The sequence below is a fragment of the Solanum dulcamara genome, chromosome 9, assembly GCF_947179165.1.
Source record: "Solanum dulcamara chromosome 9, daSolDulc1.2, whole genome shotgun sequence".
Classification (NCBI taxonomy): domain Eukaryota; kingdom Viridiplantae; phylum Streptophyta; class Magnoliopsida; order Solanales; family Solanaceae; genus Solanum; species Solanum dulcamara.
This window is the reverse complement of record NC_077245.1, coordinates 68,982,693-68,993,778: the sequence shown is the minus strand read 5'-3', so window position 1 is coordinate 68,993,778 and position 11,086 is coordinate 68,982,693. Positions and strand designations below refer to the sequence as shown.

At 36.6% G+C, this 11,086-nt stretch overlaps 1 protein-coding gene across 6 annotated transcripts; it reads right to left on the bottom strand.

Annotated features, from left to right (window-relative positions):
- LOC129902054 (uncharacterized) lies at positions 1-10,610 on the bottom strand. Of its 6 annotated transcripts, XM_055977073.1 has the most exons (8): positions 10,472-10,610; positions 10,174-10,290; positions 2,360-2,469; positions 2,070-2,253; positions 1,337-1,605; positions 1,160-1,237; positions 557-1,078; positions 1-481 (listed from the first exon to the last, which is right to left on the bottom strand). In XM_055977073.1, exons 5-8 carry the CDS (start codon positions 1,391-1,393, stop codon positions 410-412), a joined length of 729 nt encoding a protein of 242 aa, XP_055833048.1. In that variant the 5' UTR covers positions 1,394-1,605; positions 2,070-2,253; positions 2,360-2,469; positions 10,174-10,290; positions 10,472-10,610; the 3' UTR covers positions 1-409. The 6 variants fall into 6 exon arrangements, 5 of the variants coding, with proteins under 5 accessions (XP_055833048.1, XP_055833049.1, XP_055833052.1 ...); XM_055977074.1 differs by lacking the exon at positions 2,360-2,469; XM_055977077.1 differs by lacking the exons at positions 2,070-2,253; positions 2,360-2,469.
- Positions 10,611-11,086: the final 476 nt, after the last annotated feature.

Genomic DNA, 11,086 nt, shown 5'->3' with positions numbered 1-11,086 from the left:
TTGAAGAAAGGAAGGACATTGCTGCCATAACACACTGCTACTTTAACACAAATTATTCAAACACACTGTTGCATATATTTCAAATTTAAGTTCAAAACCACAGATGCAACAAATCATAAAGGCACTGCCTTCCTAAACACAAGTTGTTCAAAATACATGACACTAGTTGTTCAGAAATACATAACATAAGTTGTTCAAAAATAAACTAAAGTAAGAGTAAATTGTTCAAAGACCTTTTTTAACATTCCTTTTAACATAGCCCAAAATCATAATAGCTTTTCGGATAAACCACTTCTTGGAGGTTCCAACTGATGAAGAAGATTTGTTTTTGTTGTTTGCTCTCATTTGTTGCAACTGTGAGGTGCTGACAACATTTTTTCCATTCCATTTTTGGCCACGTGTTTTAAAATCAATATCTATATTGATTGGTGAAGTACTCTTCAAATTTGTTGGCTAGAACCCTCTTACTTGATGTCCCAGGCTGTAATAGAAGAAAGTGTAAGACAATAGACTAAGTACTTATTCTATAAGAGCATACAACCATAAATGAACATACATTAAGCACTTGAGTCCCAGTTGTAGGATTAGAGTAGACACCAAAAATAGTTGTAGGCCTTTTGTTTCCTCCAGTAACAACAACAAATAAGGAAGAACTGTATGGTCTCTTGTGACTAGAAGAATCATCTCTCTCACTAACAAATGGGGCACCTCTTGTATTAGCTTTTTTTCTCCCCAATCCTCTTCCTAACTCAACTTGCACATTTTTTTGAGAAGCTCTTGGTACAACTGTTGTGTCACCACAAACAGAGCTTGGTTGACTTGATTGTGTATTTGCATAAGTTGGGTTGGAAGTAGATTTTGAAGGACATCCCAGTTTAGACCATACAACATAAATAAAGATATATGAATGAATAATTGTACAATAAAAGACAGTTAAATATAAATGAATATGTCTTACTCCTGTTTGAGTGTCTTTTGGTGGAGCTGTGGTGTCACCACAGACAGAACTTGATTGAAAAGTTTGTGTATTTGCATATATGATTCTAGAAGTAGAGTGTGAAGGACCTCCCCTTCTAGACTATACAACATGAATATGAAGATATGAATGAATAATATGTATAATAACTAAAAGATAATGAATATGTTAATCTAATCTTACTTCTATTTGAGTATTTTTTGGTGGAGCTGTGGTGTCACCACAGACAGAACTTGGTTGAAAAGTGCTCTCATTGCCATACTATATAATACAAAAAATTATATACAAATTATAATAGAATGTATAAACTTTAAGTAATTTGCAAAAGTGAACAGGTCTTGTGAATGAATATATGCTTACTCTTGCTGCACAGACAGATCTGTTATGGCCCAATTTCTTGCATATGGAACAGGTCATCTTCACTACTTTTTTTTTGAAATTTTATCAAATTTCTTTGGCTCATCTTTTCTCTTTCTTCTGTTCTTTCTAGGTTTGCCTGGCATTTTTCTTGATTTTGAAGGCTCTATTGATGGATTTGTAGTATTAGGCCACATCCTCATATTAGGAATAGGTTGGATGAAATAGTTGTAAGCCTTGAGAAATGTTTCTTCCCTATACCAGTGCTCTACCTGTTGATCAGGATCTTGATTCAAGTAATAATAAGCACAAATAGCATGAGGGCAAGGAATACCTCTCAACATCCACAACCTACAGTCACAATATTTCTTGTCCAAGTGAACAACAAATGAATATCCCCCCTCACTAATTTCAAAACCATTCACCCCATTCCATTGAACTTTACACTTATTAGAATACTCCTTGTTATCTTTCAGTATTGTTCTTGCCATTGGTGCAATGTTTGTTATCCATGTTTCAGCAAACTTGATCATGTCTATATGTTTATTCATCATTTTATGCCTAATGTCCCCTAACATGGTAATAATTAATTTATGTCTAGCAGCTAAGACTCAAGAATTGAAAGTCTCACACATGTTGTTTTCTACAACATCACATTTGGAGTGAGTCTGGAAAAATTCCCTAGACCAAGTAGTGGGATTATAATGCAACAAGTCCTATGTTATTTCCTTCTTACCTAGTTTAGATATGGCATGAACTTCCTCTCTAAACTTGACTTCAAAGCTAGACTTTGAGCATCTCTAGAATTGTTTTCTTCTTTCTTCTCCTTTTCAATTCACATGCCAGTTACTCCATATATGTCTAGCATACATTCTTTGCTCAGCATTTGATAACAACTCCATCAAGACATGAACAAGTCCCTACAAAAATATGTATAGAATAAGATAATTAAAGTAGTAAAGCTAAAACTGAAACTAAAAAATAAGAAGTTTCTGAAATTAAAAAATAAGAAGTTGTAGACAGTACCTTTTGCATGTCTGACATTACAGTCAAACCTTCACCAGTTCCTAAATTCAGATCAACAATCAAATACCTTATGAACCAACTCCAATTATGTTTCGTTTCTGCATCCACATCTGTCCAAGCAATGGGATACATTTGATTGTTCCCATTCTTTCCAATAGCAACTAATAACTCACCTTTATAAGGTCCATTGAGAAAATAACCCTAAAAATCAATTATATTCCTACACCCCTCCAACCATCCTTTCTTAAATGCATGAAAGTACATATAAAAATAAATAAAAAGATTCTTTCCTGGTTCAGTTTCCGTATCAATTTTTACCCAACAAGAGATTTCAAGATTGGTTTGCTTGATCATGTCTGCATAGTCACATAATCTGGCATATTTCAGATTTCAATCAACCATATTTTACTTCATAATCCTCTGTTTAGCCCTGTAACACACTATCTTTACCAACATAAAGACCCAACTAATTTCTTACCAAATCATGAATTTCTCGAATTCTTATATAAGGTTGAGAAACAATTCTATTCTAAAATTTTCTTGCTATCAACTTTGAATTACACAACTTGTTCTAGTTTAATGGAATACACTTGTGAACAAGATGATAGTTCTTTACAATGAAATCACCTGAATCCCTGTCAATAGAAGCATATAACAGCCACTTACACTAGTAATTTTTGCACTTTACCCCTCACTCTATGCCTTTCATTAGGTCTCAACTTTAACTGCCTCATGTACTCTACAGCATAATCTGAAACTGCCTTCCTAAACTGATTTACACCCTCAAAGACCATCCCAAGCTCAAATATTGACACCTCACAATCTTCATCATATCTTACTTTTTTGCTTCTCCTTCTAGAAGGTATATCTACCCTCCTAACAGCATCCACATCAAGTTTTTCCTCACTATCATCACTCCAACAATTAGAGCTTTCAAGATATTCCTCATCTCCACCTAATTTTCCTGCATATTTGTGTTATACCCCGTACTTTTGTACCTTGGAAGGTTCTTAAGCTTCTTAAGTTTCTTGATAGGCTCTTAAGTTTCTTGAAAGGTTCTTAAGCTTCTTAAAAGTCACCATGTGAGCCAGATAATCTATAACGCTACCAAATAACTCTAAGAAAAGGAGAATATGATACCCTATAGTAGGGAAGATTTGAAATATGGTTATAAGAATTCGGAAAAAGTTGGAGGACAAGTAATGAGTCGTAGGACTCGACTTACTTACGTAAGCTACCAACTTAAAAATCTTACATTCTTAAGCTACTTGAGTTCATACCAATCTTACGTAGCAAGAATTACATAAGTTCATAAAGTAAGACGAGATTACAAACCAAAGAAGAAGAAAAGAAGGTGACACATGGCAACAAGAGGGAGTGCCATGTGGAAGTAGCTGGAAGTGCCATGTGGTAGCAGCTGAAGTAAGGGGTGGGCCTCCCCCACATGCCATGTGGCAGCCCCTAAGTGGAGGAGGTGATGTGTTGGCCCACTAAGGGCTTGACATGTGTCACCACTTAGGGGATGACATGTGTCACCCCTAAGGTGGCTTATATATATATATATATATATATATATATATATATATATATATATATATATATATATATATATATGTTTTATGATCATCCTTATCCAAACAACTCATTCTTATCTCCAAGTAAATTCTAGAAAAAAAAAGAGAAGAGAAACTCTAGACTAGAGAGAGGGAGCCACGGATTTGGAGAAAAAGGTAAGTTCTCCGATTTTGTTCTGTGAATTAATTATATGGGGTATACCAAGAGGGTATGAAGGTGTTAGTAATGTAAACTTATGGTTTCAAGCATCCCCAAAAAGATAGCAAACCCACGAAGTTTCAGCCGCGCTAAAAGAGCTTCTGAGGCGAGTTTTGGCAAGTTTGGCAAGTTTCGGGCAAGGTAAGGCTTTCTCTTTCAAATTGGAGTTTATGATGATGTTATGAGGTATATTACATGTTTTAAATAAGGTTGGAAGTGGGAAAATTGCATAAGGATGCTTGACGTTAGAAACGAACTAAATTGAAGTCGAGAAGTATTTTGACATTCTGGATATTTCGCTCATTTTCTGTACATTTTGTTCTGGTTATTACTTTATTTATTACAGTCCATGCTTTACATATTCAGTACATTTTCCGTACTGACCCTCATTCCTCGGGGGTTGCGTTACATGCCCACAGGTAAAAATGCTCATTTTGCTGACCCGCTTGCTTAGGACATCCACTCTGCTGTTTGACAGTGCTCCTTTGTCCGAAGCCCATATTTTGGTACTGACCTTTATATAGCCTATATGCATACATTGGTCAGGGGTATGATGGGGCCCTGTCCCGTCATATGATTATGCTATCGTTCGGTAGAGGTCTATAGATATGTATTTGTGGGTTCTGTATATATTTTGGGCTTTTGTGTTCCGTGACGGCCTTATCGACTTTCGTGAGCTGCATCTATTTTCGTGCGCTATCTAGTGACCTTAATTAATTTTTATATTTATCTATTCTGCTAATATGCTAATTTGGGCTAAGGGTACGTATGAGTGTCCAACTCAGATATGAGTCGCGGCCTATGGGATTAGGTCATGACAAAAGTGGTATCAGAGCAGTCCTTCCTTGGAGTATCTACAGACTGTGTCTAGTAGAGTCTTATTTATCGGTGTGTTGCGCACCACATCTATAAACAGGAGGCTACAGGATATTTAGGATGTTACCTTTCTTTCATATCTAAGATCGTGCGATAGATCCGAGTCATAGGAAAACTCCTTATATTAACCTCGAATGTTAACAGAAGGATGACAGCAACGGAAGGAAGTGACTGACGATATTAGAAGTCACAAAGCACGCAGGTAAGCAAAGGCACGAAAGATTTCTATTGGGTAAGGTATTGAAGTAGAATTGAAATGTAAAGTTGTAAATTGAAAGGAAGAGTAGACATGAAAGTGTAACAGGGAAAGTTCCAGTGGACGTACGAGGTAAGTCAATTTTCATACTGTTGATTGTGGGCGCCCTGTGTGGCTGTGATATGATACATATATATGTATCTTTATACATGTTGACCCTGTGAGGCACTGTTGGTATTTTCTGCGTGCAGATTTGAGATAGTAGGAAGTATAGAGGAAACTCTGCCTAAATTTTCCTAGAAATAAAAAGACAATGAGATACAGGGCTGTAGTATGTCTTGAAAGGTCGTGCCCACAATAATGATGAGATTTGTCTAAACCACGAGTATGACTGACATTGAGAAATAAGTTAATTGTTGAATTGATGGCAATAGAAACTAGAAGGTCGATATAGATATGGTAAACCGAAGTTGGAAAAGACTTGTGACCCTAGAGAGATGATTTAGAGAAGACTTGTAGTTCTGGATAGAACGATGTATTAAGGCATCGACGGAATTGATACACAGGGATAAACTGTGATGAACTATAATTAAAAGGAGTAACAGTATGATTAAGACAAGAGTGCAAGGGAAACAGAATTGTGATGACTATGAAGTATTAATAGGACAGCTTGGGAGATATTAAGGATAAGACTAACTAAGAAGGGTAAGTAACCCATAGCAAGAATCATAAAAAAGGTTAAGAAGTGTTATACTATGGGGTGGAATACGAACAGGATATGATGTGAATATAACGAGGATCGTTATGAAAATAAGTAAAGCCTAGTGAGAAAGTGGCTAGTGATAGGACGTGGTCCGTGTAATAAGAATATAAGGGTAAGTGTGAAATGGAAAAGCGGGCTATGGAAAAAATAAGAAAGACTTATCAGGTTCCGTAGGGAAAGTTGCGAATAAGGATTATGCGATAACGTAAATAATAGCGAGCACAAGGAAAGGAGAGTAACTGAAAGGAGTAAGCAAGAACTAAGCGAGATGACAGTGTAACAATAGGTCATGACATGTGTAGCCGAAGATACAAATGCTAAACGTGACGGGACTACGAAAGACCAAGCTGTAGAAGGATGAGCAACGAGATAGAATGGGTGTAAGGAATGATTGGTATGATACGAATAAAGATGGATGGACAGAATACGTTTTGGAAATGAGAAAAAGGATTATGTGGAAGTAATGCATTCCGAATAATACAGAGGTAGTATAAGATCCCTTTTGTACGGAATAAAAGATAGACATAGACAGGATAAATGATAAGAGAAATCTACGGAAGCACCCAAGATAGATATGATTAAATGAATACAGATACGGAACAAAAGGGGAACGTACAATATGAACTTAAAAGTGCAATACGACTACATGGTTATAAGGTAAGGCCCTGATTGAGGCGAACTTGGTATGTTGTTGAGAAAATTAAAGCCGGTGTTGGGTACACAGTAAGGGCAAGGGGTATAAGGTATAAAGGGGTGGTGTGTGCACACAACGTCGCCCCGACAATAGTGGAATCCTTAAGAGAAAAAGACGATAAACTTAAGGATTAAATGGTGCAATATACATTCATCCCAAGAAACAAAGGATATAGGTTGGGATAAAGCTACTCCTGTAAGAGAACCTTGGACAATTATCGTCGGAATACAAGTATTGCCTAATTGAAATTGGAACGACTAAAAGTGCTAATTAACTTTTGATAAAGATAAGTGAAGTGCGGCCTTGGATGAGTTGTTCCATGGGTCACATTACACAAGTACAGATTAGTAGATGAGATATCGCACTATGTATGGAAAGGTTTCATCGCTTCGTGACTTAGTCAAGGTTTCGTACGTACAGAATTAAGTTATAAAGGATGAAGAAAGAGATGGACATGATACGGTACCAAGTGGATTGGGAAAAGAGATTGGATGAGTTTTGAGATGGATAAAGGTATAAGTACCCCCCCTCCCTTAAAGGGGAAGCGAGTGAGAAGAATGCAAGGTCAAGATGGAAACATTGGATACAACAATATAGCGGACATGGATGTTCAAACTTCAAGAAGATCCCGTGCTGAAGCAAGTTAGAAGGGCTGAAAGCCAACAATAATGGAATAGAAATCAGAATGGTATTTAAGGCGGTGTCGAGAAGTTTTTGGCAAAACCCTGCACGACATAATATTAGAAGATGGGTGTGTATAAAAAAGAAAGGGTACGACCAGGGAAGGGTATCGAACAACTCAAGAGATCGTGTGAAGGATAACGATACCATGCGGGGTCAAAAGCCAAGATATTGGCTATAGCGTTGGTCACAAATGATGCTGCAATAGATAAATAACCAAGGAAAAGGGACAGCAAGCCTCCTATGATTGAAAGTGAGAAGAGAAAGGAGTGAATAAAAGAAAAGAAAAAAGTATGATAAGATGGGACAAACGAGTTTCAATGTGAATGAGATAGGTGAAGCAGAATGAACCCGGAGATGAAAAGACTACATCTACCTCATACAAGTTGTACCAGCGGGGTTATGCAACCTATGAATATATATGTGTTACGTATAGGGACAAGTGAGTAAGTACATGGTAAAAAGAATAAGAGTTCAATAAGGACAATACAGTTATAATATTTTGGATATGTTATAGAGAGGTAGAGAAGAGATATCCGTACTTGTTCCCTATATCCAAAGGTAGTCTAAACTCCTAAAAGGATTGGAAGACAACGATTATAGAGAACTCCCGAAAATCCTCGTAAAACCCTATAAGACGAGTTAACATTCGAGGACGAATGTTCTAAAGGGGGAAAGAATGTTATACCCCGTACTTTTGTACCTTGGAAGGTTCTTAAGCTTCTTAAGTTTCTTGATAGGCTCTTAAGTTTCTTGAAAGGTTCTTAAACTTCTTAGAAGTCACCATGTGAGCCATATAATCTATAACGCTACCAAATAACTCTAAGGAAAGGAGAATGTGATACCCTATAATAGAGAAGATTGGAAATATGGTTATAAGAATCCGGAAGAGGTTGGAGGATAAGTAATGAGTCGTAAGACTCGACTTACGTACGTAAGATACCAACTTAAAAATCTTACATTCTTAAGCTACTTGAGTTCATACCAATCTTACGTAGCAAGAATTACATAAGTTCATAAAGTAAGACGAGATTATGAACCCACGAAGAGGAAAAAAAGGTGGCACGTGGCAGCAAGAGGGAGTTCCACGTGGCAGTAGCTGGAAGTGCCATGTGGTAGCAGCTGAAGTAAGGGGTGGGGCCCCCTCCACATGCCACGTGGCAAACCCTAAGTGGAGGAGGTGATGTGTTGGTCCACTAAGGGCTTGATACGTGTCACCACTTAGGGAATGACATGTGTCACCCCCTAAGGTGGCCTATATATATATATATATATATATATATATATATGTTTTATGATCATCCTTATCCAAACAACTCATTCTTATCTCCAAGAAAATTCTAGAAAAAAAAGAGAAGAGAAACTCTAGACTAGAGAGAGGGAGCCACGGATTTGGAGAAAAAGGTAAGTTCTCCAATTTTGTTCCGTAAATTAATTATATGGGGTATACCACGAGGGTATGAAGGTGTTATTAATGTAAACTTATGGTTTCAAGCAGCCCCAAAAGGATAGCAAACAGCCACGAAGTTTCAGCCGCGCTAGAAGAGATTCCGAGGCGAGTTTTGGCGAGTTTCGGGCAAGGTAAGGTTTTCCCTTTCAAATTGGAGTTTATGATGATGTTATGAGGTATATTACATGTTTTAAATAAGGTTGGAAGTGGAAAAATTTCATAAGGATGCTTGACGTTAGAAATGAACTAAATTGAAGTCGTTAGAGTTAAATCAAAGTCGAGAAGTATTTTGACATTCTGGATATTTTGCTAATTTTTTGTACATTATGTTCTGGTTATGACTTTGTTTATTACATTCCATGCTTTACATATTCAGTACATTTTCCGTACTGACCCCCTTTCCTCGGGGAATGCATTACATGTACGCAGGTACAGACGCTCGTTTTGCTGACCCGCTTGCTTAGGACATCCACTCTGCTGTTTGATAGTGCTCCTTTGTCCGAAGCTCATATTTTGGTACTGGCCTTTCTGTAGCCTATATGCATATATTGGTCAGGGGTACGACGGGGCCCTGTCCCTTCTTATGATTATACTATCATTCGGTAGAGGTTTGTAGATATGTATTTGTGGGTTCTGTATATGTTTTGGGCTTTTTTGTTCCATGACGGCCTTATCGGCTTTCGTGAGCTGCATCTGTTTTCATGCGCTATCTAGAGATCTTAATTAATTTCTATATTTGTCTATTCTGCTAATATGCTAATTTGGGCTAAGGATACATATGGGTGTCCAAATCGGGCACGAGTCACGGCCTACGGGATTAGGTCGTGACAATTTGTTAGTTTTATCTTTTCCAATATCATCAAAGCCCCTATCCATACCACTAGCTTCTCCAGCTAGTATTTCTTCAGGTTTAGCAGTATTTTTTTTTTGTTTTTTGTTTCTTCTTTCTTGTCTAAAAGCTATCAACTCCTCATAAACATCTGAGCCATCTTTTGGAGGTATATCTCCTAGATCTGAATCACTACTCCAGAAATCTGATAACTCACCATCTACATCAACATCTTCTAGGTTATTAGAATCAACATCATTCTCTTCACCTAGGTTAACAGCCTCACCAACACCAATACTATCATAAGTTAGATAGCCAACTGGTCACTCAGTATCAACTACTGGTTCATCCAATACATGATAAACAAATACTTCAAAAGTGTCCTCATGTTTTAAGTCTTTAATAAGGTATAGTAGATGTTGGTCAGATTTAATTAGGTTGAATTCTATAGTCACTAAATCTCGATAATAAAACCCTCCAATAGTTGCATACCCCAATTCTTTAGTATAATATAATAGTTCCAATATGGAAAAGTGGTCCTTATCTATATACCTGAGGGCTGGCTCACAAATTCCAACACAAGTAGGGATAGGAGGAATCTAAGATAAGCTTCCACCATGGTAAATTTTCGTAAATATGATCTCCTCCATGGTCAATTGTTAGGTAACCCTGCAAAATATCAAACAAATCAATTAAAGTAATGGAATATACTGATTTACCATGGTAGTAAATAGTGTGAAGGAGATGAAATATTCTCTATTTTAAAAAGCCTAACCCTAGATTTTAAAAATCCTTAAATTCAAGAACGATACACAAAATTAAGTTAAGAATATTTACAATCCTAACTTACATGAAGAGGATTCTTAAAGATGATGCATTTCTTCTTGTCTTGCTTGAACTGAATCGCCGAAAGAGAGAAATCGTCGAACAGAGAGAAACTATCAGGGAGAGGGAAATGGTTAAAGATAACGATTTAGGGCTTTTGCCCATTTAATCTCTACGTGGAAGCCTCAATACACTTAGAATACACGTGGGATAAGTTGTCAACTTATCCCCGTCCGGTGCGATTAATAACACACGTTGGTGACTTAATGCAAAGTGGCAAAAAAATGCTTAGCTGGTTCAAATATTGGCTGATAGTGGTGTTCAATAGGTACTAGTCCTAGTTGAGATATTTAAATGAAATATACGGACAGCTTTAAATGTCTATCGATGACTTATTATTTGATGGAGATTGATTCATCAAAGCAAACATAAAATGTATGAATATAATATAATCATTTCAACTTATATAAAGGAATTCAAAGGCAAACTACTTAATTGTGATTATGAATTTGAGCATAAATTTTGATAAAATTCACACTTGAAAACCATAGAAAAACTTAATACTTCATTCATTTCAATAATTTGTTTGTTTTATTTTCCTTTTTAGTTAGTTTCAAAAAGATATTCTTTTTTTGACAAC

What these genes read in the sequence shown, in the direction of transcription:
- LOC129902054 (XM_055977073.1), bottom strand. Translation starts at nt 1,393, where the DNA reads ATGACCTGTTCCATATGCAAGAAATTGGGCCATAACAGATCTGTCTGT. An exon ending in GATCTGTCTGTGCAGCAAGA is followed by an intron (nt 1,238 to 1,336) that starts GTAAGCATATAT and finishes TGTATTATATAG; the next exon opens with TATGGCAATGAGAGCACTTT. An exon ending in CTGGGACTCAAGTGCTTAAT is followed by an intron (nt 482 to 556) that starts GTATGTTCATTT and finishes CTTCTATTACAG; the next exon opens with CCTGGGACATCAAGTAAGAG.